General features: G+C 39.5%; 1 protein-coding gene across 3 annotated transcripts; it reads left to right on the top strand.

Annotated features, from left to right (window-relative positions):
- Positions 1-36: 36 nt before the first annotated feature.
- csnk1g1 (casein kinase 1, gamma 1) lies at positions 37-26,592 on the top strand. 3 transcript variants are annotated; one of them, XM_026319777.2, is made up of 13 exons: positions 37-246; positions 5,814-6,235; positions 6,635-6,675; positions 7,995-8,064; positions 13,567-13,715; positions 14,119-14,353; positions 14,484-14,569; positions 14,899-14,983; positions 15,108-15,256; positions 15,363-15,470; positions 16,348-16,455; positions 17,939-18,042; positions 22,288-26,592. In XM_026319777.2, the coding sequence occupies exons 2-13, from the start codon at positions 6,049-6,051 to the stop codon at positions 22,340-22,342; spliced, it is 1,377 nt and encodes a 458-aa protein (XP_026175562.1). In that variant the 5' UTR covers positions 37-246; positions 5,814-6,048; the 3' UTR covers positions 22,343-26,592. The 3 variants fall into 3 exon arrangements, with proteins under 3 accessions (XP_026175562.1, XP_026175561.1, XP_026175563.1); XM_026319776.2 differs by having other exon boundaries at positions 16,345-16,455; XM_026319778.2 differs by lacking the exon at positions 37-246 and adding an exon at positions 7,801-7,830 and having other exon boundaries at positions 6,154-6,235; positions 16,345-16,455.
- The last annotated feature ends 1,118 nt before the right edge of the window (positions 26,593-27,710 follow it).

Genomic DNA, 27,710 nt, shown 5'->3' with positions numbered 1-27,710 from the left:
GGAAGTCTGCCTTGTGGAGCGGGCGGTGCCGTGTTTCTACATCCGGTGTGTCCGAACCTTTAACGGGCAGCGAAGGCAGACGAACAACGAAGAATGGAGGGAGCTGCTGGATGCTCCGCTGTTAGTCTCCAACACCAGTAACAACATCACCGCCGAAAACCTCGTATCAAGCTCCAGACGGTCGTGTACGTTCGCCGTGGCAAGTATCCCGGGCTGTGTGCGGTTGGTGCGGATTCAGCAGCGAAGGTGAGCCCCAGTTGTGTTTGCTTGCGACGAAAGCAGAGCAGCCTCTGGTAGTAGGCTGTTGCTGGTTAGCTGGTGTTTGTTGCTAACGGAGCTAATTTCCTTGTTGCGGTCGGAGCAGCTGTCACCTAGCTTATCCATCAGTAGGTGTTGGCCCAGTCGTTCACACCAGGATATCTCAGTGTAGTGATGACCAGAAAAGTGTTTCTGTCATCATATTTTTTAAAGCCAGAGCCCAGTAATGTGTGGCTAGCGTTAGCTTTGCAAAGCTAGCTGGGCTAACGGTTAGTTGTCTTACTAATCGATGTGACCATCACCGGTGTCGGACTGCCAGGGCAGGCTTTGTCCGTGAAACCCTGGCGTACAGCTGCCAGCCCGCTTCCTTGTTCCGGTTAAAGCGAGGGCCTGCTTACAAAGGGTCGGTCGTTTTTTATGTATAAGCTCAGCTACACTTTCTCACATAGCTATATAACGCTGGTGTCGTCAAAGCTTATTAACTCTGCAACTATGCAAAGGCGCGATGGCACTCAGTATACCAATAAGCACATTTAACCGAGGCCCTTCCTCGACCTGGTCAGCGTGGGCAGAGTTATGTTGAAGCACTGCTGCAGGTCTGATCTCCAGATGTTACATTTTTCCCCACTTAGGTAACGTTAAAAAGTTTTTTCCCCCTCTTTTTGGCCATGGTAATAAATGAATAGATACGTTACATCTCAAGGGAGGTGTTCCTTGCACAGGTGCCTATTGCTTATTGCTCAATCAATGATGTTAGTCTCCATTCTAGTAAGTCTAGTCCATCTAGTAGAATAATTTCCTCTAAATAGCACAATATTAAGAGAGTGTAAACCACTTCTGAACTTACTGTTGCAATGAAACAGTGTACTTGCTGGACATTTGCCCAAACTGGAGCAGTGTATGGATCGCATGTAGTTATGTACATGCATTTGCATTTTGTGCATGTAGGCTATACTTAGAACATTTTTTTAAATGCAGATTTCACACAGTTATTTACTTTACAAAGCTGTAGTCAGTGGCTTGTCCTTCACCAGAGTTGCAGTTAATTACTACACAATTTAGACTACCTCTGTGAGTGCAAGTAAGCTAAAAGTTGTCTTGACAAAGATTACACTGCTTATCCTGCAGTATTTGTTGTTGTTTAAGTTGTTTAAATCCATTTCAGATCCTTAGAAAAAAATTGATCATTGTCATGTCATCATCAAAACTATGAATAATCACATTTCCCACCAGTCATAGTTCATAAGAGTTTAAGGAGAGAGGCAGCTGTTAGCTGGTGCTGCCACAGTAGGAGTCTTGCTCTGTTGGCAGGCCCCCCTCTCAGGCTGATCTTTCCACTGAAGGTTAATCACTCTACTCAGCATCCTGATGTTTCTGTAAAATGAAAAAATGTCAACAGATTTGTGATTTTAAATAGATGCTAATCAGATAGGAGCCTCTCAATTTCTCTGAATATTTTGACAACTAATTTTAGGGGCTGTAATCAAGGGTTTTGGAGTCTTAAATACATTTTCAGTACTTCGCTGAAGGAAATATATCAGTGGGTAGTGCAGGATTTTAAAACTAGCTATTAACCAATTATGTCATCTTTCTGTAAAGTGTTTAGTTTTTAAATACCACTGTCATCAGACAAAGCTTTTTGCAGCTTTTTGGCATTTGCATTTTCATTTTCAGTGAACCTATAACTAGATGATATTTTGATGCATATTCCAAGATCAGATTATATCAGTGATGTAACACAGACATTAGATCAGAACCTATTGTCTGTAGTCAACACAATTTTGTGAGTAATATGACACATTTCCTGTACATGCAGAATGAGCTCCAATCACAAACAGAGCGAATTTTTCCTTGAATAGAATGGCATGCATGTCATTTTGGAAATTATGTAGTGGTATTGTTTTATTAAATGAAATTTTTGTCACCTCTCATCTGTATGCATGTGTGTGACGTCCACGAATTAAATTATACAAAGGAAAATGAGTGCAAATCACATTACTTTTCTGAATAAAATATTTTTGTATTTCTTAATTTTAATGTTAAGTACATGAATGAATTAATCCACATAATGGTGTTACTGTTTCTTTGAACACTTATGCAGGCCAAGCCAGAGTCAAAGTAAATACCATTATGCAAATTAGCACTATATCAAACAGCAGGCTGTGCCATCATAAGTTCATACCATCATCAAACAGGCAGCCACATTTACCTCTAGCACAGAAGCAACTGCACCAAAACCAAAAGTAGCTGCAATGAAACTCTGCTATTACACTGAAAATAAAGAGCATGGATACAACAACAAACACTGAACATCTTTTTTTTCTCACCCGGAGAAGTACACATGCAAATCAAGAAACAGTTCTTATTTAAGACTATTTCTGTTTACATTTCTGCATTGCCTGGTTCCTGGTAGTCAGACAGCTCTGACAAAAGCAGTTCCTTTTTTAATTTATAAGACCATAGCAGAAATGAGTTGTTTTTAAATGTATGTACACATTTTACCAAACTGTATAACAGTAAAATGAGGTATTTTTAATCAAGCCCAGAAAAAGTAACATGTAGATAAATAACACAGGATTATTTTTAATTGCTGTCAAATAGCATTGTTGAACAAATCACTGAAGAAAAAAGCCATTAACCTAAATCTGCAATTGGAATTGTTTAAATAATTTATTTAATGTCTTCCTCTTCTGAGGGGAAAAAAAAACGTTTATAGGGTTCCAAGAGGTGTGTGTGTCCTCAGACATTCTTATTTAGCAGGAGACTTATCATGTCCACAAGGATAAAGGCTGGGGATTTCCCACCTTACATCAAACCTGAGGAATCCATTTGCACACACCACAAAATCCGTCCTATTCCTCAGTAACAGTCCTGTGGATTGTTTGAATCTGTTCTTCCCTTTAATAATTAGTTGGTCAGCTGAGATGTATGTACATAGCTTGCATGCACGAACAGTATAATAAACTGAAAATTTATTCCATTGCTCCATCGAGTTTATTTTGTAAATCCCTCACACACATGAAGTGAACACAACTACAAGGACATCTTCTAGTCCTTTGTAATTAAAGGTTGGAGATGTTTTGCAGCCCTTCATTAAGTGTAATTTTGCTCCCTTAGATAGAATGAAGTAAGTTTAATGTTTCATTTTCCAGACTAATCCACAGGTTAGACATGTCTGAGCATGTCCCAAGCACATTGGGGCTGCAGTGATCTTACTCATTAACAAATGACAAATGCAAAGGCAAAGAAAATGTGTTTGAAATGGGTCAACAGCAAATAGCCTGGTGCGCTTAATGTGAAAGTTCCATTTTATATGAAACTAACTATAATTTGCTTCAAACAAGCTAGACTAAAAACAGCTGGCCTTGTTATTGCCTTTAACGATACATTCATGTCTCTAAATAAGCTTTTAATATACAATAGCTTTTGGCGTCATTATTTTAGGAATGCACACATTTGTGAAACATTTGATCGGTCTTTATTTAGATTCCTTAAAAAAAAAATCACAACCAGTCATAGTGAAAAAGCACATGGGCAGAAATACCAAATGGCCAACAAAGTAATAACCCAGTGTCTGCTGACTAGTTAGAATCAGTCATGCCTCTATTTCTTTTTGAACAGATGCCCATACTCAAATATAATTTCAGTCTTTGTGAGTCTACGGTGTCTGCAGTATTGTAGTATCAGATTAGAATGGTTCAGAAGGTTCACAGCTCTGTTTAATAGTGTTACATTGTCAGACGTTATTGTGTATTTTAGTCGTGATGTGTACATAACCGCAGTTGCTGTCCATGTTCTAAGGTAACCACGAGTGTCCAGAAAATAAACAGTGACAGTACAGTGGGAATGAAAACAGACGGAGAGTGTGTTTATCTTTTTATCCACCCCAGAGTTTGTGAGTGACGTGGTAACATTTCTTCAGTCAGGAGAAACACCTAGCTGATACGCACATCGACGCACGCTGGATTAGAGTGGCCTACAAATAGTTACGTGCACAATGGAGACTGTTACAGCTCACCAGTGGCCTTTGCTGCAAACCTGTTTTATAGCCATGTTTTTGTGTTCCTGGTTTTATGTAATAGCAACAGTGCACAGTTGCCCTTGAGAGCAAACTAGCTGTCTTTGATGCTGAGATCCGTGCAGGCAATACTGAGCATGAGTCATCCGGAAGCCCACACACAAATACTTTCAGCAGCAGCCTTTCCATGCTCACGAATAACAGCATTGTCATGAAAACATTAGTAGCTCTTGGTTTTTATTCAAAGCATCAAACGATATTTTAAATGGAAAACATAGGACAGCGTTTTTTTTTTTTTAATATATTAAATATATTTATGGGTCAGTATGTATAGCCATGAATATTATTAGTCAAAATGGTAATTTGTTAAATTTGCCCACATTGGAAGAGGATAAGTTACACCAAGACGTATTGTGATGAGCACTTGCTGAAATCAGATCAGTGTCCATCTAGTTGAGCTTTGGTGTCCTCGCGAGCAGACGTGGATTTATATAATTGTTTACATAATATTCCCCTGCTGACATTGTTCGCCACGCTATAGCTGTGGGTGGTGGAGAGTCTTGGATGCCTTCATGATCACAAACTCTGACTTAAGGTTTGTGTTGTTGCTCAAACTGGTTAGTGACCAGTGTGAGTTGATGACTATCTCTGTAGCTCAGCAATGCTGTCACAGCGAGTCACTCTTGTCTTCGTTTCACGCTGTCTACATGTAAACAGTGAGGTTTTTTTTTTTAGTGTGTATACAGTATACTGTACTGTAACTCGTGACCTTCTAAATGAGTTAAACTTGCCATCTTGTATTGAAGATAAATTTAGAAAATATTTAACTGTTAAAATATCATTGAAAGTGATTGCTGGTTCTGATCACCCTCTTTGAGATTAAAATGATTTGTGTTCTGCTGAGATTAAGCAAGTGTAGACTTTGTCTGTTCTTAAGCTCTAGCCAAAGTGCATTTCTTGCCTGATGATGCTGACCCAACTGTCTGTGGATGGCAGGACTTGCCCCCCAAATGCTTTGCTTTTTTTTGTTTGTTTGCTCGCTCTCTGTTTTATCCAGTGAAGCCTACTGCCTCCAACCAAGGCTTTTAATTACATGTCCAATGTTCCAATGTCTGATCTTTATTTATTTATTTTTCATCTTTCATAGTGTTGTATCTATTCAATTCTTGAGTCAGGGAGGCACGGTTTAAAAAATTTAGTAGCTGAAGTGTCCTCGTTGTAGAACTACTTTAGTAGCTTCTGTTTTCAGGACTAATGTGGTGTAAGATCTTCTGATGTGAAATGTAAGTGAAGAATTGTTCTGAGTGTCATCATTTTCAGTAAGTGCTAATAAGATACTTGTATTTTCTGCTTTTGGATGAAGAATCTCACTGAAAAACCTGATCGGTTTACATGTCGTAGATGTGTTCTTAATCCAAAATATTTTCAGGGATTTTACTAGATCAGCATGGGGGACACCTTCTTAGAACCTGCTGCTGCTCTCTATTAAAAAAAAAAATTATTATTGTCATGTTTTTTTTTTTTTTTTTTTTTGCAGGTCTTCCACTTTCTCCTTCCTCGACAAATGTTGAGGCCAAAGATCTGCCTGTGCAACAACTGTTAGGTGACAGGGTGAGGACGAGAAGGAGTGCTAGTTAGCTGTACCAACCTTTGTCTCATGAGAGTGACTGTGCCATCCAGACACTGCCAGTGACTAGGGCTGTGGCGGGCCCGGCCCAGGAGGCCTTTTTATACACCACTCCAGGTTCCCGCTGACCTGTGCTGCTCACACCATGGATCAACAAAGAGATAAATATGGTGAGCGGCCGGCCAGGAGCACTAAAGTTTCCCAGGGAAGCCGCAGCGGACACTCGTCCCGACCGTCTGGCTCGAACAGCACCTCTGGGGTCCTCATGGTGGGGCCAAACTTCCGTGTGGGCAAGAAGATCGGTTCTGGAAACTTTGGTGAATTGAAGCTTGGTGAGTTGAGTCTAAATGGTGTGTTAAATGGTTCAAACATAAAGTGAATTTGAAAGGTTTTATTGCAGTTCTGAGCTACATACCTGTAACTACAGTGACCAGTTTATTGGGTACACATAATTAACCTTCTAATACAAACGACCCGCAGTTAAATTGCACCTTGATGACGGCCAGATTTTGCTTTATCTTTGGTTAGCTGTGTCCAATAACCTGGTAACTTAGTGTATTTTTTCTGTCATAGAACATTTATATTTGGACCTTAATGTTTGCCAGATATTTTAAATAAAAAATAATCACATATGGAAGTATTTCTTCCCTTGTTGTGAAGCCTCAAGTGGTGTGTTTTGTTTATAAAAACCATTATTAAATTGTTGGTTTTCTATCCCTGTCTTCTTCCAGGTAAAAATCTTTACACCAATGAGTATGTAGCTATTAAACTGGTAAGTGTGTGCACTTTCTTTTTTGCTTAGCTCCTCACCTCTGCAAACATATGAATCCTATGTGAAATGATGTATTGTGTGCCTGATTTGAGAGATACACCTAAAGTTTTACTCAAATATGATGTCGGAGCTGTGTTCAGACTGGAAGCTTTATGTATCTGGCAATAAGAATGTGAATGCGTTCAGGGCAGCTGTTTTGTAAGCATCGTTCAGCTTGAGATAGACACACATTGCATCTATTTCATAGCCCTTTGCTGCAGATTTCCAGAAATAAGACTTGAAATCACTACTCCTCCAAATTGACACTCTCAGGTTGTGCCAAGGGGATACAGTAAGCTGACTGGCATACTGGACTGTTCTGGTCCAAGAGAGAAAGAGATGTGAATGGAGGTGTAGATGCTTAGCTAGGTGTGTCTTTCCTGCAACTACTGGACTGGAAATCATGACTACTGACTCATGCCTTTTATTATTGCTCACTAAAGGCTTGTAACTTCAGTATCAAAGTATTAAGCCTATCAGGCCAAATACTTTCAGCTGCTCACACTGCTGTATGGTGCGCTGACACTGTCATGTTTTTATACAACTGAGAAACAGTTCTCTAAAATCTGTGTTGAGTTCAGTGAACTGGAAAGTGATTTGCATTTTTAGCCACTACCTGTAAGTGTCTTTAATTCTTAACCATGACAGTTTTGCATATGTTTTGTGTGTGCTGAAATAGGATGGGTTCACAGTTGACAGAAGAAAATACTTTTTGCACTGTCCATTTTAACAAAGCTAGCCAACATTTACATGAGATTTGACATTTTCCTCCACATTGAATGGGATGTGAACTGTGAGAAAAGATTTCTGAGATTTCTAAGTAGGTGGGACAAAAACTGAAGGCTGAAGGTAGTTTTTAAGGATGACCCACACAATTAGCAATTGTCCTGTTCAGAGGAAGACATGTTTTTATTTCCAGGTGACACGTCACAATTTATACAAGAGCCTGTTGGTGATGTCTGTGCAAACTGAAAACACATCCATGGCAGTGTTTATGCTGCTGGTGCCAGTTGGTTTGGTGTTCCTGGTTCATCCAAAATTCACTAATCACATTTAATTGAATGGCATGTTTGTATGTTCCCTCAGATGCAGGATGAGTCGTCACAAATTTCATAGGTCAGAAATTGACATTACACAATACACATATGTTTTTCTTAGAGGAAATCTGTTCACGGGATTAACCGATTGATTATCGGTTTTAGGGGTTTTCTTTTCACTGTTGTTCTGATTTTTGAGGTTATTCTTAACGGAGTACTGGTTTGGATTTGTCCTCTGTGCAGGAACCAGAGAAATCGAGGGCACCACAGTTGCATTTAGAGTACCGGTTCTACAAAACATTGGGAACAACAGGTAAGGTCCCGGTTTTGTTTGCCGTTCCTCGTGTTTTTGTGTGACCACATGAAAATGATTTGACTGTTTTGGAAGATCTCTTAAGAAGATTGCATCATTTCCACAACAAGGGATTTCTCAGCTCAGGTTACTTATTAATATTAAGCTGTGTCAACAACTTTTAATCTCCAGGACTTTGTGTATATGTGTGTGTGTGTGAATGCCTACGTGCATAGAGAGCATGTTGAACAGTGACCTTGCCTGAAAATAGATTCATCAGGACCTCAATTCAGTATGAAGGGAGTTGACCTAAAGCTTCTTATACACCCACATAACTGATGCAGAAGATGATCTGTTTTTCCGAACTACTGAAACAGTTTACTTCTTGTTGTCTAGGCAGAATATGCAGGAGGCTTTGTGCATTTGGAAATGTGACTTCTGTTCTGTGCTATATGTCTGGGATGTCAGTGGTGTCCTGACACAGTATGAGCACGTCCAGTGTCCATTTCTCATTCATTATTTTTGGTCACTTGGGGCAGAGGAAGCAGCACTGTCATTTAAGATAATGTGTATCTTGTTGCTTATGCACATATACAACAGGCTCCATTGATCTGATGGGAAAAGCAATGTCAGGTGACTATTCTCTGTGGATTTTACTGCCCACAGGAATTTCTAACAGCTAGAGCAGGCTCTACATTATGGTGCTGAATGTGGCAAAATAATTAAAAAATGTAACCTAGTTTGTCCCTCAGACATTGACCTTTGACCGATTATAAATGGTTATTTTTATAGTTAATCCAATTTTTATTTGATCTTTTTCACTTATAATGGGCAGTCACAACAGTACACTGTCTGCTTCATGTTGCTTAATACTGATGTCAGCAGTAGTGGTAGACACACTCCATTTTTTTTCTGGAACTGTTAAAACTTCATTATTCAAAATGAAAGACAGCAGTTGCTTCTCAGTTTCCCTGAAAATTTGCGTTTAGTCATAAAAGATTAGTCAAGGCCTGGAGATGCACCACAATTACAGCAGCCACTGACAAGAATCTTGTGAGGATTCAATGACCACAATTAAATTAACAGCAAACTTTTTTAGTCTTGATACTGGAGGAAATGGGTGGGAGCTCGAGAAACAATAGAACAATAGAAAAATCTTTTTTTAAGAGATGTACACTGCTCTTCTGGTAAAATGGATAAAAAAAAAAATGCATATATAGTGGTGATAGTCGTGTGATTACACCTAAACTGGAGCTTGATGTTGGTTGAATTTATTAAGCATTGGGTTTTGTTTTTGTTTTGATGTGATCTCACAGTTCAGGGTCGGTGTCAAAGTTTGGCATCCAAAAATAAAGCGATTTCTTTTGTGATGTTTGGTCCTTAATGTGCTTTTTCAAGCTACACGCCCACACGATAACCAGACTGGAGCATAGTGACTATTGTTTTGCAAGAGCAAGGACTGGAAAAGGCCAACCGAGCGGAAGCTCATTAAATATTTAGAGAGTAGGTCTGCCTCTCTTAGCACTAACCTGCCTCTGTCCTCTCCTCCAGATGGGAGAACGTGACCTCTTTTCTCTGGGTGTGTGTGGTGCCACATTCCTCTCAGCCAATGTGGTTGTTACAGAGTCTGTGTGAGAGCGTCTTTATGAATTAATGTGGTTTGACTCAGACGCTCAATCAGGTGGTGTTATCTGATGCATAACTGACCAACACTGGATATTAATGAGGCTGATTCAACTGAGGAATCAAGTGTGTCCTTCCAATTATTATGCAAGAATATTAGTCAGGGTGCTAAAAGGTGTGTAGCCAACTCAGATTTTAGAAGATAGGACACAATGAGACATTGTTGTGCAGGGGACAAGGTAGTTTTGAAATGAAAGAGGCTACGTGGACAGCATTGAGCAGTTGAAGGTATTGGTATCCAGTCTTAATCATGAAACACTACACCAGCTCTGTGACCATTGTGATCTCAAGGAGTAAACGTTCCTAGTAGTTGCAAAATTTATACTGGATGTATGTCTCTTCCCACTCAGTGTGTGTGACAATGTAAAAACATATATCGTTGCTATCAAATGAACTTCTGTCTCAGGTATACTGCCTGGAATAAACAAATAAGTCATGATAAGCGATTGGAGAGCAGAAATTTTACAACCCTATAGTCCTAAGTTGTTAAGGGACGGAGAGTTTTCAAAGGTCATACAGCATAAAACTGGGTGATCTGAGATAAAGTATTAAGTTTTCTTTCTTTAACCAGTTATTAAAATGCTATTTTATGGCTTTGATGTGCTTGTGCATTATGACAGAAGAGCATGTCATGCAGAACCTCTAGAGCTACTTGCACACAAATTTGTAGTGCAGTTTTATTTCGTTAGTGATGAATTTTCCAAATTTTTAAAGGTGAGCAACCAGTCGGTGACTAGAATGAAAGCGAGGGTAGCCAATAAAAAGCTGATCTGCACCGTGCATAAAAGTTCATGTGAAGCAAGAAGAGCTGGCTGTATTCCAAAAGGGGCATAAATTATTGTGTAGAGCCACTGTAGATCCAAGATGAGTAGCCTGTCTCTCCTTTCTCTCTCTCTGCTCCCATCCCACATCATTTTTTCACTAAAACACATGTCATAAATTTACAGTGCAAAAATCCACATGACCACCTTTCTGTAAAATCCTATTTTAGCACGCAGTGAGTGAATAATGGGATACACCCTGGACAAGTGACAGGTCTATCACAGGGCGTGCACACACACACACACACATATACATATATATAGTAAGGAAAACACATTCACACTCACACCTATAGTCAATTGAGAGTCACGAATTCACCTAACTTGCATTTCTATGTACTGTGGGAGGACACCCACACAGGCACGAAGAGAACATGCAGTCTCCATACAGACATTAATCCCAATTATTCTGATGGGCCAAGGTTGTTTTTTTTTTCCCCATTTTAAAAAAAAAAAAAAAAAAAAAAGGACTTTAGTTGGCCAATATTTGGTACAACAGAAATTAAACGTTACTTTAAAGGTAAAATAGACTTTCACTGTAGTGAATTTCTACAACCCTCCCCTTTGTCACAGTAATGGATAAATTATTAACAACAGAACAGCTACCACCAGATGGTAAAAATAAGTCATCCAAGCTCATGCCTGGACTTATCGCAGGTTGTTTTTTTGTTTTTTTTGAGAGATTTTGTCTTTGGCAGCTGGTTGAGAAATTGCACGTATAGAAACTAAGGTGCAGGGAGATTTGGATGATTGCCTTACAGTTTGGGCTTGGACCAGTCATATTCATTTATCACACACATCTTGTTCCCCATTTGTAGTAAAGGACTGGAGCCAACTCCTTATTACATTACAGTAATGTGTAGGAAAAGTTATTTATTTTTTTATCCATTTACTCATGATGGCCAGATGTTATCCAGTGGCTGTCAGAACACCATTTCGTCATAAAAGCTTTGAGTTATTTTTTTATACCGTTTTAGTATTTTCTCATCACAGACCTGCTGCCTTTGGCAAGAGGAGTACCAGTCTGTCAGGTTTGATCAGGATTTGAGTATTGTCATTTATAACCTGAATTAAATACTGAATTTCAGAATTTATTCAACAATTAGCAGCATCATAGCTGTGAAATATTTCTGGAATACAGGCAAATGAGTCTTTTGTTTTATCACCACTGCTGTTGTACTTATTCGCTCTGAGGAATACTGTCAATGTAGATGTTTTGTTAAAACTCCTGCCTTTGTCTGTGCCACACACGTAAACCATGTCAATACTTCACTCAGGTCTCATTATTTTTAAGAAAATTAGATGAGAGAAGTCAAAGTGGCTGCTACAAAATTGGTAGCTACAATCAAAGGTTCAGTTTTCCTGTACAATTATAGTGTACTTTGTAGTACAGGACACACAGATTCAATCTCGTATGGGGACTGTTTTGTTGTAGAAAATTATGGTTCCTCCATTCTTGTTTTCCTTTGCTAGTGAAAAACGTGACCGGCCTTGAGGAGAATTGAACAACCGTTTATCCACTTATTTACAGCACATCTCCAATCTGACACATTTTTAGGCCTCCCACTGGCACCTGGGGTTTCAAAGCACTCATTCCTGTGGTACAATTAGCAACCCACAGAACTGCATAATGGTGTCCAGAAACACAGGATGGAGCCCAGCATGACTCCTACAAGCCCATATGCTCGCTGGTAACATTCACGCCAACTTTCATGCTACAGTGTATTTCCCGTTACCCAGCTGGCAAGTCAAATGTCTTTAGCAACATACTCAATATAAATATGTTAACACACTGCATCAGGATTAGTCCCTGTACGTTTTTGATTATTAGATTAAATTACTTAAGTGGGTAATGAGATTATGACAACTATTTGGTCTCCTCACTAAACTTTATTGTTCCAGCTCATTTCTTCAGGCCTTCTCCATCGACATTGCACACAAAGCATGAATGAACTGAGCACAAAACTCTTCAGGCTTTAGGGCTGGCTTTAGAGTGGGAGCATGAAGAGCAATGATGGCATCCTTACTCTTTGTAACTTTTATGCAATTAAATATTTTCAAGGACTGAGCGCAGCTTCAGCAGTTTTGATAAAGCAAGGTTTGTGTGATTTGAAGTGCCTGCATTTCTTTGAAGTTTCTTGAAGGGACCTTTTTCATAGGACTTTGGCAAACTTTGAATCATGGTTCCCTGAATTCAATTAACGGTTTGACCTGATTTCCTGTTCTTTGAAACTTAAGTTCAGGATGTGGGCAGGAAGATAACAAAGAATACAGAAATTGCCCGTTACAAATAATTAGAAATTAATGGTCGGTTGGCTGCGCAAATCCAACAAATGGTGAGGTCACGCTGGTAAGTCTGTGTCATAAATTTAGAATTACCCTAAAACTGCAGAAAGAAATAAGAAACATAATCTTATGTTACAGTTTTAGGTATTTTGTTCACACAGTTTCTTTGAAGTTTAACAACACATGGAGCTACAGTATAATTCCCAGATTACAAACAGCCATATAAGCGACTGTGCACCACTGTGACATGCAGCTTAGAAAGAACCAAGGTAACAGAAGAAAAGGGTTTTGGATCAATTAGAGCAGTGAGTATGTGATTCATTTGGGAGGTTGTGATTTGAGGCCATGAAAAGATTACTGTAGCTTTCATCTGCAGTAGAGAAGTAGCTGCTTTTGCAGCCACTGTGTTGTATTTTATTTTAGTAAGTGTTAATTTAGATTCGTGTTTACATTGCAACTTTCTCGCCCCCCTGTCTCTGACCCTTTCTCCTATTTTTCTAGTTTGAGGCCTTCTATGGTTCACCTTGGACCCAGTTTAGAAATCATGTTAACAAAGGGAAATGGGAATAACAAACTAATGTTCTCAACACTCATGCTAGTATGTCCAACAGAAAACCACTTTGCTATCTATTAGCTGTCATCAGCTATGTATTTGGTATAATGCAAACTAATATTTTAACATATTTGAAAGCAAGCTTTTGAATCTAATTTTTTCTTTTTTGTTTTTCAACAGAAGGAATACCCCAAGTGTTTTACTTTGGGCCCTGCGGCAAATACAATGCCATGGTTCTAGAGCTGCTGGGCCCTAGTCTAGAGGACCTCTTTGACCTTTGTGACAGGACCTTTTCACTGAAGACTGTCTTAATGATAGCAATTCAGCTGGTGAGTGCAGAGCATTGTTTGACACATGAAGTTGTTTTAAAGGTGTGTAACATGCATAAAATGTGAAAGATTTAGCGGCATCTAGTGGTCAGATTGCACAATGCAGCCTTCAGAGCACCCAGGTGAGAGGAAGGGGTACAGTGGCCGTCACATTTAGAACCAAACTTGATTCCCTGTTTAGAGCCAGTATGTGGTTTGACCGTTCTGGGCTACTGTAGAAGCATGGTGGAGCAACATGGCTGCCTTTGTGAAAGGAGGTCCGCTCCCTATGTATGAATAAAAGGCTCTTTCTAAGATTAAGAAAATGCACCAGTTGGTATTCATCTCGATTTCTGTGTGTGATTATATCTGGTTAGTTCATGTTTCTTGTGCTGTGTGACTGTGCTGTGTTCTTTCTGTGCAGATTTCTCGAATGGAGTATGTGCACTCTAAAAACCTCATTTATAGAGATGTAAAACCTGAAAACTTCCTCATTGGACGACAAGGGAATAAAAAGGAGCACATTATCCACATCATTGACTTTGGCCTGGCAAAAGAGTACATCGACCGTGAAACCAAACAACACATCCCATACCGGGAGCATAAGAACTTAACTGGCACTGCCCGGTATATGTCCATCAATACACATTTAGGCAAAGGTAAAAACCCTTTCAAAGTCTTTGTTTTTTGTTTTTGCCTGTAGTGTTCTGAAATGTTTATTATGTAAGGTGGTTTGGCACTTAATACTTGAAGTTTCTCAGTAAAATGTTATCAAATACATTGATATAGAGCAAAGCCGGCGAGATGACCTCGAGGCCTTAGGCCACATGTTCATGTATTTCCTTCGTGGGAGTCTACCTTGGCAAGGACTAAAGGTATGCAAAGTACATGGGAGTGATCCAAAGTGTCTTGTCTTATCCTATGTGCAAAGCCTTTATCAGTATTAAAAAATATATCTGGAACTGACAGGATTTCATGAGTTTATAACACTAAATCATAATCCAATAAAAAGATCAATATCATTGCTTTGTTTGTAGTTGTTGAGCAGGTTTAGTGCTAAAAGTCTGTTTTGCATTAATGTCTAAGTTCATTGTTACACCAGTGTTTTAATATAAAAACTTACATATGGAATATATCATTCTGATGAATGCTCATTAGACACCAGAGTAGTTTCATGTGTATCTCTGTTCTGGATTACATGCAGGCTGACACACTGAAAGAACGATACCAGAAAATTGGAGACACGAAACGTAATACTCCAATCGAGGTCCTGTGTGAGAACTTCCCAGGTATAATGACGATGGGGTGGCGCTGATTTACGTGTGGATCAGGCTGTAATGCTTGAAAATTTTATATATATATGCAGTGTCCTTACACTACATAATTGGAATATTGTGCCTTTTCCTGTTTCAGAGGAGATGGCCACTTACCTACGATATGTGAGACGGTTAGACTTCTTTGAAAAGCCTGACTATGAATATCTGAGGACTCTGTTTACTGAACTGTTTGAGCGAAAAGGATACACCTTTGACTACACTTATGACTGGGTTGGCAGGCAGATAGTAAGTACCACATTACAACACTTGACAGTCATCAATTTTTTTTTTTTTTGTCAGTGTAAGCTGTGTTACTGCTGAACTGCACATCATTTATTATTACTCCCCTCAGCCCACACCAGTGGGGTCTGTCCATATAGACTCTGGAGCATCTGGTGTCACGAGAGAGAGCCATCCTCACAGAGACCGGCCCTCGCAGCACCCACCAATTAGAAATCAGGTACAGCAGGTTTTGTTTTTGTTTGAAGCAAAATAGACCTGACGACCTTACAACCTGAAATGTTTAGATCTTACATCCCTTACAACTTGTTAACCTGACCTCCGAATGAGGGACAGCTGTAACACATCCAGAACCCTGATTTCACAATTAGCATGCAGAGTTATTTGTGTGTCTAATGCTAAGCATTGGATTTTTAAAGGGTGCAAATAGAGCTCAGATTAATAGTTTTCACATTCATCCCAGTTGTCTCTCTATTCTTTCATGGGACAAATTAATGGGCAGTTTTACCATTGTGGCTATTGACATTCTTGCAGAAATGAATTCTGCTGATAGACATGTAACCCATAACGAGGAAGATGCCTGATATGACTGATGCTTTATAATCATTTACATACTCTGCAACATTGAGAACAGGAAGAGAGAGATTTCACACCATCTTTGTGTCTTTCAGACCTATGGAAAAAAAGTGTTGCAATGTTTTTGTGCCAAAAAGGGTGAATAAGAACATTTGAACATTTCTCCCATATAAGGATTTTAATAACTTATATAAAACTTTTATAAAAGTTTAAAAACACAGACATTTTGATTTAATTAAGTATTTTTGTGCAACGAGACCTAAGTGCTTATTTGCATTTGGCTACAGGCACATCAGTTTTCCGTTCTGTTCTCTGGCTGAAGTCTTGCTTTGATTTTGATTCACTCTTTTATTTTAATTTTTTTTTCTTCTCCATTTCTCATGCTGCTTTGCATGGTACCTGGCCTCGCACACCCAAATACCCATCTCTCCTAACACAATTGTTCCCTCCCTCTCCCATTGCACCCCCTATCCTTCCTCCCCTCCCATCACTGACATCCCCACCCTGCGACTCCTAAGCAGACAGCGGTCTCAGATCGACGAGGAGCATGGGAGGTGCAGCCCACACGCCAAGCAAACTCCTATCTGACCTCCCACCTGGCAGCGGACAGGCACGGGGGCTCAGTGCAGGTATACACCCCTCACGTGATCAGCACCCCTTACCCATTCTTTATGGAGTCAGATCTGTCTCATAGGAGCAAATCCAAAACAAAAACATCTGCATGTGTGGTGTGAAAATAACAGGGGAAAGGAACACAAGGCTTTCATCTGTAAGTCTCTGCCTGTGTTAGTTCTCTTTTGGATCAATTTTTGGTTAGCCTGGTTTTATAGAGAATTGAGGCATAGATTTCATGTTTATTTCAAGACAAAACCACAGAATACAAAATTGCCTTCTACTCAATAAAACATTCTTTCAACTTAACATTTCAACTGTATTTTGAACTTTATGTTTATGATGACATTTATATTTGGTTCTGCAATTTCTTGCAAATTTAGCTAATCTGTTGCTGCTGTTATTAATTTGAGTTATCTTTATTTCCTGGTCACACAGAAGAGCTAAAATTACACTGATTACCCCCAAATTTTTTATCCTTCTCCAGAAAACTGCATGAAATTACTGCTCATAACTGATCATAAACTAATGGTAGGTCTAATTGCCATTACCCTTTTTTTGTTCACAAGTAAATAAACAATAGTAAGTAGCAGACAGTTTACCAAGATGTCACACTTGTTTTGCATTTTAAGGCTTATGTGTGAGACAGATCTACAACCATATACCTCCCCCACCACTTTACTCCTGCCTGGGAACTGTTATTTTTCTGCACCACCATACGCATGTCATCTGGTGCCACCCACCCTGGATGGTGAAAATGTGATTTAGTTTTCTAAAGAGCAGCCCTGGTTGTGGCATTTTGATCTCAGGTCCTAAAACGCTTTAAGATGCTTGAACATTCCCTGCAAGATCAAGAAGCCTCTTGCATGGCAGGGTGACCTGGCTTAACCAGCTACGTGCATGCTCTGAAGTCATGAAGGGTCATTATCTTAAAGAAACATCCTGGTGTTATTTTGACTTCATTTTATTATCAAAAAGTGTCTCTTACTGTGATTTGTTTTCAGGCGTGAACAATGTATGCTTTAGTATAGATTCCCATTCAATACTACTAATTGCCATTCACTGCCATTCAGGCTGAAATGCTGTGGAGGCGTGAAAGTGATGATATTGTAATACATTGTTTCTCAGCTTCTTAAACTCCACCCATGTCTCATGTCTCCACCCATGGTCCTTTCTGACCTAGGTGACAATCAGCATAGACACCCTGACACAATGCACAGAGGTAACAGCCATGGTAGCAAGGAAGTATTAGTGTGGTATTTTTTCCATTAATATTTGCATTTGGGTTGTTGAGTGGTTCTTCTTTGCAACTGAGACGTGACAACTAAAATAAAGGGGCAAAGAAACAGCTGTGTGTTCTTTTTGTCCAGCGAGGCTTTCTGTCATGGCAGTATCTATTTCTCACGCTGAATCTGACCAACATGTTACCATAGAACTATTGTGTGGATTAATTATAGTCATCACTGGGTCAGTCTGAAGTAATTCACATCTGTACCACAGGTGGTCAGTTCGACCAACGGGGAGCTGAATGCAGACGACCCACTGGCTCATTCCAACGCTCCGATTACAGCTCAGGCAGAGGTGGAAGTGGTCGACGAGGCCAAGTACGTGCGATACACCCTCCACACCTCTCCGCCATGACCATCTGTCGCTTCCTCTCTGTCCTGCTCTTCCTCTCTCTGCCTGTCTCTCTTACCACTTTTTGCTAATGATGTTGAATTGTGACAGCCCCCACCCCTAGCTGTCATCCTGCTCCTGCCCCTGCTCCTGGTACCTTCTGTCTGACTGTGTGGGTTTTTGATCTGTCTGACTCTGCCGTTCTCTTGTTAGATCTTTTTTTTTTTCTAAAGGGAAGAAACCTGGTGTAGGCAACTCCTCAGTCAGAGCTGGTACAGCTTCTCATACACGGAGTCTGTGCATTTACTCACTCCCCTAGGCCACACCAGCAGCCGCTGACAGTGCTTTAAAGACCAAAACTCCACCGTTGATCACTATGATCAAATGCAGAGTCAGCTGAGTTCACTCTATATTGTTCATGTGGTAACTTAAACACATTTAAAGAGCATAATGCAACAGTCACTTTCTCCCTGCCTGATATGCAAGTGTTCAGCACCAGAAGCTGGAAGGATGCTGCCTGGCTGGGGGCTCCCCCTCCAGAACGTGTGCTTAAACTCATTTGATGACATTTTAAAATGGCACTTTGTCTCCAGTCCTCAGCACAGTAAGCTGAGTCTGTTCCAAGAAGCAGCTGTGATTAAGAAAGAAGACATTTGGCCCTGCGGTTTAGAATAACAACAAAATCTGTACATGAACAATTAAAACATTTAAATCTGGAAAAAATGTGGTTCTCACAAGGAAGTGTTCACATATAGTATTTAGTGGGGTCTCTCGTCATTTTATTTACATTCATGGGCTAAAATTTGCTTCTGACTGCTAGTCTGTGCAGATTAAACCTGCATTATAGTCATTATAGACAGACCTCCAAAAACATAATGCTCTATGCTACCTCAGTGTACCATAGTAATAGTATAACCAGAATATCACATGGATTGTTTAACATAGCTGTTACTAAGTACTGTAGTACTGGGGCTGGTTTCCACAGCTTGTAAAGCACCAAAGGTTATACTTAACCTACTGGAAACAAACAATTGTAAATTAAATAGTAATGTATCAAGAAATAATACGTTGACATTGTATAAACTGGTTCTTACATGTGTATACCCAAGTAGCTAACTGAAGTAACTAACCAGCTAACCAGGTAATATACTATGTGTCTGAGCTGACACTTGGAGCAACTGGGAGACATTTAACAAAATAACACAAGATGCAAAATGTTAATGTGAGGAGAACGACACACTCCTGATATTCCTCAGACTTCACTTTGTTTGCACACGGAGAGTTTAATCTTGCAGTTTTGTAAGTAACGGTTTTCTTCTTGGATGTCATCCATGGAGTTGATTTCATGTGATGTCCTTCAAACTGCCTGATCAGTCTCCGAAACATTGATTTCCACAGATATTTCCTAAGCCAAGTCAGAAGCACTTAACCTTCTGTTTTTCAGTTTAAGGTTGCCTTGTGCATGGTTGTTTTTCAAGGATAAACACTGGTGCCTTTTGTTATTAATAGTACAACCACTTGTATCTTCTAACCCCAGCTGCAGCTGTGTTTCATGTGCACAGCTTAGTTCAGTAGCCTACTAATGATTTTTAACCCTGTCTTATCTTTCTAAAGTCTCACAATCTGTTTTTTTTTTTTTTTACTTGTTCAGTCTCTTCCTTAGCATTTGGAGCCATCCTAGGTTAGACACAGCCCAGTTCAAGCTATTGAAACCTGTAATGGTTACAGGTTTCATGTTATAACCTTGTGCATGCAGTGAGCCTGAATTTGGAAGTTGGGGTGGCAGTCACCTTTTTAGCTGTTCACACTATTGTTGCACTGGGGTTGTACTTTGAGGTCTGTATTTTCATCTTAGCATATCTGACTTGTTTGCTTTTACTTATTCATTGAGATCAAATATTCTGAACTTTGAAATAATTACTGTAAGATGATACAATTTTCAGCCATTTAACACACACAAAATTATCACTTTGTTGCCTAAACCATGGGTGTTCAAATTACGGCCCGCGGGCCATCTGCAGCCTGTGGTCCAGTTTTAATTGGCCCTGAGCAAATCCTAAAAATATAATGAAATATGACCCACTCACAAAATTTGTGACCACATTGCACTTCTTAGTTTTAACACAAGGCTGAGCTACTGTCTTGATCAAGGCAGCGTCTTTACAAAACAGGTGCCACCAAAGAGAAAACAGTGTCAACATCAGCTTCTCTCCCTACACTACTTCTACCAGACCTTGGAGTTTCCTCTGAGACACCACGCAAAGAATGAGCAGTCTGTTTGGCTCAACATACAGAAGTGAGCAAACGTTTTCTCTGTTAGACCTGAACAAAAGCAGATTGACCTATGAGCCATCGTTTAGTCCAAATCGCAGCATCACTGTTCCTATTAAAGAAGAGTTCAAATATATTATTTACACAGTATTCATGTGTTAACAAGCCAAATTACTGAATGAATTCAGCCAATATGAAGTTGATAACATTTTCTAACCAGCATTAGTTGATATGTTAATGTCAATACCCTGATTGCATAACAAGGTTGAAATATACCCATCCCTTTATACAGTGCTGTGAAACGATCACTATCCTGACTAAGAAGCAATCTGAGGATGCTGTTATGAGAATAAGCTACTAGACCCTTTTATAATACAATAAATAAAAACCCATTTATAGAAAGCTGATATGCTGCTTTTTTCTTTAAGCATATTCAATTATGGAGCATAATTTACCTACATTTGATCAAGTTTTACTAACTGGAGCCACCTTTGGGACCCACCTCTAGTGGGAGGCCCATCCCTTTGTATATTTTTCTGTATGTGGCCCTCAGTGAAAAAAGTTTGGACACCCATGGCCTAAACTGTTTCTCTTGTTTTCCTGGTGTTTTTCAACCTTCTTTAAGGTGGACAACAGTGTCTGACGTTATGAAATGTTAAAAAAACAGATTAAAATACTGCAAAATTGAATCATACAAGTAATTCATATATTTTTCACAAAGCATTAACGTTAGTTGGACATTCCCTTTGCAAATGTAACATTACACAAAATATGCTGATACTTTAAGTCCTGCATATCCTGGAATCATGGGATTCATACAGTAATACGCTGCAGAGCAGATGTTCTGTAATCCTTTCTCCTTTTTAGCCTCTCAGACCTTCCCTCTCTGTGTCCACCCGTGTGTCCTGTTGGTATTTGTGTGCATGTTTGTGTGGCATGTGCCAAGTTCCATCATCTCGGTCTTGCTGTATTAATCTATCTTACTTTTCTCTTTACACTCTTTCCTCTCTCTCTTCTTCTGTAGCTGCGTGAAAATGCTCAACCTGTGGTGAGTCCCTCTCTGCTCGTCCACATCAGACTCAAGGGACAGGGAGTGGACCAGCCTAGGCTGGGCCCAGTGGAGTTATTTACAAATTTTAACTAGACTCTCACTGGTACTGTAGTGCCATATACGCTGAGAACACTTTCAACTACAGTATGCACACTGCCAGTCTGCCCTTGTCTGCCTTTTTTTAACCACGTTGACTAACAGATAAGTAAAGAAAACCCTAAACCATAATGCAACGTGGGCAGGCAAACTACCAGAACTTAAAACCGGGCAGGAACAACAATCAAGTATTATATTACATTAATGGAAATTCAATCATAGATTTCTTGTTAGTCCCTGTAATAATTGTAAGCAATGAGATCCTGCCACATTTGGCTTCAGATTAGAGGTCTTTAAGCTCTTGTTGCATGTTGCACCATTATTTGTTATTGTTGAACAAATTTAAAAGTACCCAGTCACTGTCCTATGTCTTGATCCACGGCTTTTTTTTCTTGTCGTTTGTATGTTTTTATTAACCAGGCTCAACATGTCTTGTGCTCTCTGTGTGCACCACTCCTTTTTTTGTTTTTTGCGTAGGAGAACTATAGAGCCCTGTAGAGTCACTGCAGCACTATGTAGTTAAGTCCCCTCTGCCATTTTTCTGTTTTTAAAAATGGTGAGAGGTGAATGAGCATACAAACACTTGGTGGATAGCAATGCATCCATCTTGTCCTTGATGCTGATGCTTTTGGCCGCTGCAGTTCTCACCATTATAATCCCAAACGCTTGTCTGTCCAGATTCGGAAGACTCAAGTTAAGCTCTTGTGAAATTTGACACACTAATTGAAGCAGTCCACTCATGCTTGTTCTTTTTCTTCTCATCACAAGCTGCTCTCATCTACATATTGATTTTAATGTCCGTCTCTATCTGCAGGTGCTGCTGTTTCTTCAAGAGAAAACGGAAGAAGAACACACAGAGGCACAAATGATCCATCTCGAAATGTCCCAGGTGTCCGGCTCAGTTGATTGAGATTTCACAAATCAGTAAAATCCCATTCAGAATAACAGAGGGAGACAATTGAAAGATCTTGATTAAATTGTTCTCTGGAGGGACCAGATTAAAATGGTTTGAGATGTTCAAGACATGTCCCCCCCACCCCATCCTCCTTCAAAACGTGTGGAAATGTTTTGCAGGCCAGTCTGCCAAACAGGGAAACTTTTTTTTTTTCTCTAGTCCATAAGACACTCAGTATTGGTATATTTCTCTTTTCTTTTTTGCCATATTTTTTTGCTCTACGTTCTCTTGAAATGGATCTTCCTTTGGAACCTGACCACCTTCAGTCTGTTGCATACTATGAATTCTGTGATTCACAAAATCATGTTTCCCCCCTGTGTTGGGTCCCTGTTCAAAGTGGTTTGCCCCTCATATGTTTGCGAACTCATTTTGACGCAAAGCCCTCTTGGTCATTCTTGACATGGGTCTGAATGTAAACGTGAACACACAAGGAGCCAAGAGTGCATCTGCCTATATTCATTACAGGCACACAGAGCATCAGTCATTTGGCCATTTGGCCCCTGCACTTTTTTCCCTCCAAAGAGGTCAGCCCTGGCGCTGGGGGTCCAGACCTTAGAGACCAGAAGACCAGAGACACCTCCTGCACTGTGTTCACTGAGGAGGATTTCTGCTCATGCTGCTTGGTTAAATCGCTCCTGTCAACACACACTACAGTCTCTTTTGACTCTCATCCGGTTTTGCTCCTGTTGGCTTTGTGATGATGAGTGGCAATTTGACACTTGTTGATGGGGCTGGAAACAAAAAACTATTTATGCTATTTATCTTGATTGCCACCTGTTTTCTTATTAATTCTAAAACATACACACTGAATGTATGGACCAAAACATTAACGACTTTGGAGCATTCATATAATTTGTCTTGCGCATGGGAAGGAAATTGCCGTTAAGAAGCTGAGGTTAATGTTTAAGAAAGCTCAAAAGTGAGACCAAAACTAGGTAGATCTGCGAGTTGGGGAGGTCCTAAATGTTCTTGATGTTGTTAATGTGATGGTCAGTAATGGACTCCATACCAGTAGACACTGGGGGCAAGAGCAACTGGTGCGATGTGCTTTGGAGATTGAATCGCAGCTTCTCGACGCTACTGTCCAATGCCTTAACCTCAACCACCATACCACACCACGCCACATCACCAGTTGGATAAACAAGTCGGCAGCACGATGGTCATGACATTTCGGGGTCAGCTGTAAAGTCGAGACCCAAAGTTGTGGACTGTTCCCAGCTAAGTGTCAGAGCAGTTAATGACTTCCCTTATAACTCTGAAGATGCGTTCCCAAGAGAGCAATGCCAAAATGGAAGGTTTGGCGTAATAATGTGTAATAGTGTTAAGACTTCCCTACCCCTGCTTGTCCAGTGTGAAGATCCCTGTGCTGCAAAGCAATGTTTGATGTTTGGTTCCCTCTCCTCAAGAGAGAAAATGTCAGTGTGAGTGAGGGCAGATAACTGAACATGTCCATACCATTTTTATTGTTCTTTATTGTCCTGGAGGACTGCCTTGAAACAATATCCTCAGTATGTCACCTTGCCTATCCTCCTAACAAAGAGTGGGTTACTATACATAGGTGTGTTTTTTTGTTTTTTTTTTTGTTGTTTTTTAATATACATCTTGCTAATGTGAACTTCTTGAATGCAATTTTTTGTTTTTCCATTCCAAATAGCCATGGTTTTATAGGGAAAGAGAGGGTAACAAAACAAGCTCAAAACCATGTCTGCACTACATTTGTTGACCCTGGCTTTCCCTGACAAGACCCTGCCTTCTTAATACTGTACTTTAAGCGTGCTTTTTACTTTAATTGTAGCTGCCTCGTCTGCTGGGCCTTCCCTATAGGGTGCAGGGAATACACTTAATTTTTTTTTTTTTTTTTTAAATCTGCACCCACTCTTTTTTTTGTGTGCCATTCCATCCGACCCCCGCCCCTCTCCTCTGCTCACTCACACACACACACACACACACACACACACACACACACACACACACACACACACACACACACACACACACACACACACACACACACACACACACACACACACACACACACACACACAAGTCCTAGATGAATCAACTCTCAGTGGAGCATTAGATTTGACGTTTTGTGGACTTGCTCCACCATCGTTAAAAATATAATGTTGTAGATGTTGGAGAGTTTTTTAATGAATCAGTATGTAAACCTGCTTTGTTGTGTGTATTTACACTGTATAGGTTTTGATTTATTCTTACCCCTGACATGTCATTTACTCTGGGGGTCTAAGTTATTATGTTATTGAAAGTACTTGAATATAAAAAATCTTTGGGATCAGTTTTTTTTTTTCCATTATCGTAGGAATTCCACACATAGGATTTGAGGGAAATGTTTGGAAATCAGGCTATTTGAATGACTGGTATTCATTGCTTTGAGATGTCTTAGTGCCTCTTGAGTGTGTTTGAGAGGTGACACTTGTCAGACTCACCTGTAGAGTCCTGTGCTAGCTGGTGTAAATTTGCCAGATGAGGCTTGGGTCGTTAGCTTTACCCAGGAGAGGTTACATGTTGTGTTGGAGGTTAAAGTAACTTTTCTTTATATTTCTGTGAAACATTCATGATAATTCATGATATTATGTATTTTTCTTTAGTCCATTGTGGGTGAAACTCCCATTTCTTGGACCCCAAACCTGTGATATCTGCTACCTGTGATTCTCCCCAAAAGGCATCAGCGGCACCTGGACTGTTTGATTCCAGCTACCTGAGAAAAGCTGAAAGTATTCATGTTCCTGTGTAGTGAGATGGATATCAAGACTATACAGCCAATTTCCACCCAAATTCCCCGAGTGCCATTCCTGAGACTACTACTAGCCCATGCCTTTTACCTGTGCCAGGAAACATGAAGTTGAATGTTTTTTGTTTTTTCCTCAACCATCACATTCCACCTCATGTCCTTGACGTGCCCACTGTCATTTTGAAAATTTGCTGAGCAGCGTGGCACAATTCAGTAATACCAGGAAGTGTTGGAGAGTGTTTTACAAGTCATTTCTGTTGGTTTCTTTCTTTAATGTTGTGATTCAGAAGAAACCGACATCATTTTATCGACCAGGTTTATTATTTCAGATGGATTTATGACAGATGGCCATTTTTGCAACATTGCTTCCTCTTTTAACTGTGGGTCACTTCTCTTTAGCTCACTGCTGAAATGGTAGATATAGATATATTACTCTGATGTATTTACTTTTTACTCTGGGCCTCATACAGAGCGATATAGGAGCACTCTGTATGATTTGTATCTGCATGGCTTATCTAGAGACGACAGCGAGCAGTCTGTCTCCGGTGAATTTTCTTAACTGTAGGGCTCGTATACTGTTTGGGTCAGTGAGACATGGCTTCCAGTCTCCATGTAAAACTTTTTCATGTCTTCTCACAGCACGTTCTGTTTCCATTATTATTATTATTTTATACAGTTCACTACAGTCAGCCTTGTGTTTGTGGCTTTGGTTGTGTGTAGACTCATTCCTGTGTGTCAAAGCTGTGTAAATCAAAGCAAAGGACAGTTCAAGTGTGAATGAATGGCTTAGGTCTTTTTGGGTTCTCTGGCACTTTTTCCTTGTTGCTGTACTGTAGAGTTGTCTTGGATTTACTGTATATTTTTCTTTTGAGGGAGAGGGTTTAGGGTTGCACTGCAATATTGTGGTGATTATTTGAAAATTGTAAATTGTACAGAGTTCACAATTGTAGTCTGTTTTTTTTTGGTTGGGATTTCATATAAAAGATGTATTCTTTGATTATTTTTTTTCCTCTTAGACTGTGGAAAATCTTAATTGTACAGCTCCAAGAGTTTATCCTCCCCTCAGCATTGTTTTTTTTTTCAGAGCTATGATTAAGAGAAATCTTAAAACTGTAAATAAATATTATTGTGTTGAAATATGAATGTCACTTCAAAAATGTATTTGAATGAGTTAGTCAAGGGCTTCAAGATTGAAGAACCCATGTTTCTTCTTTTTATGGTTTCATATTTTTAATTTGCAGGAAGGTAAAGGTCCTTTTTATCTGAGATGCCTATTTTTTTCCTCCTTGGATTCATATAATACAATGTGTCACACATGAACCTTATAAAATCACTTTTTATTCCCTCCGCACCTAAAGGGAGACTCCAGTTTGCACCCTTTTTTATGTAAAATAAAAGATCTCTCCACCTTGTGGGAATGTCTTTTGTGAGATGATTTTCTACTAAATCCTCCAGGTACTCTGATATGAATGAATGAAAATTTACAGCAAATATTTATGATGAATTCAGCTACCTTAGGTGAATGTTGAAATACATTTAGAGTCAGCTTGTGCCTGTGATTTCAGATTTCTGTCTGGCTTCTGGGAATTTATCAGATCTGCACTGATACCTGTCTGTTTTAAAAAGTAATATTATTTCCTGGCCACAGTATATTAATTATGCACGTGGGACTTTGAGTTAATTTTTTTTAACCTCCCTGACAGAAGTCAGGACATCTGACATCCACTTAGGGAGCTGAGAATAAAATTGTATTTTAATTTCATTAAAAGTCATATTAGAAATCAAAGTTTTATCTTTTGATACTATTTACACACACCTTCATTCCATCAAGATAGTTAGCAAGAACAACTGACAGAGATCATACTGTCGAAGCTTTTTCCAGTATAATGAATTAAAGTTAGGATTCAATGCAACTGGCAGTCAGATTGTGCCCAGCAGTTTTAGTTTTTTCATAGTTTCAGGCCTTTTGCTTTTGTCCTACTACACATCAGAGGGAAATATTTTAATACATTTATCAGCTCTTAACTTTTCTCCAAACCAGATTGACACATTCACTGTTTTATTGAAACACTTCTGATAAAGAAAACTGAGTACAGACTTGCATTTTAATATTTTTTTAGTTCTTTTTTTTCCCTGATTTCCCTGTTTCCCTGATTTGATTCCTCTGAAGATAGATAAATAAATTAGAAATACACAACTATACATTTAGGCTGCAGCTTTGAATTAAGCTAATTAGTGATTAACTGTTGATTGTTCAGTAAATCATCCTTTGTTATAAGAAAAAGGGAAGAAAAATGCCCACCACAATTTCCCAAAGCCTAAAGTGATGTTTTCAAATTGCACAATTAACATTTAGCATCGTTGGAACCAAACCAAATATCCTCACATTTGGTAAGACACAGAACATTTAGCATTTTTCTGGATATTAGTCCTGATCCACTTTACACTGGGAAACATTTCTTTGCACTTTGTTCACATTAACTCAAGTAAAAATAATGAACGCAGGAATTTAGCTACAACTTTTGGAGAA

This window comes from Mastacembelus armatus, chromosome 3 (assembly GCF_900324485.2).
Source record: "Mastacembelus armatus chromosome 3, fMasArm1.2, whole genome shotgun sequence".
Taxonomy (NCBI): Eukaryota; Metazoa; Chordata; class Actinopteri; order Synbranchiformes; family Mastacembelidae; genus Mastacembelus; species Mastacembelus armatus.
The sequence above is the reverse complement of the archived record's forward strand: the minus strand, read 5'-3'. Positions and strand labels throughout refer to the sequence as shown.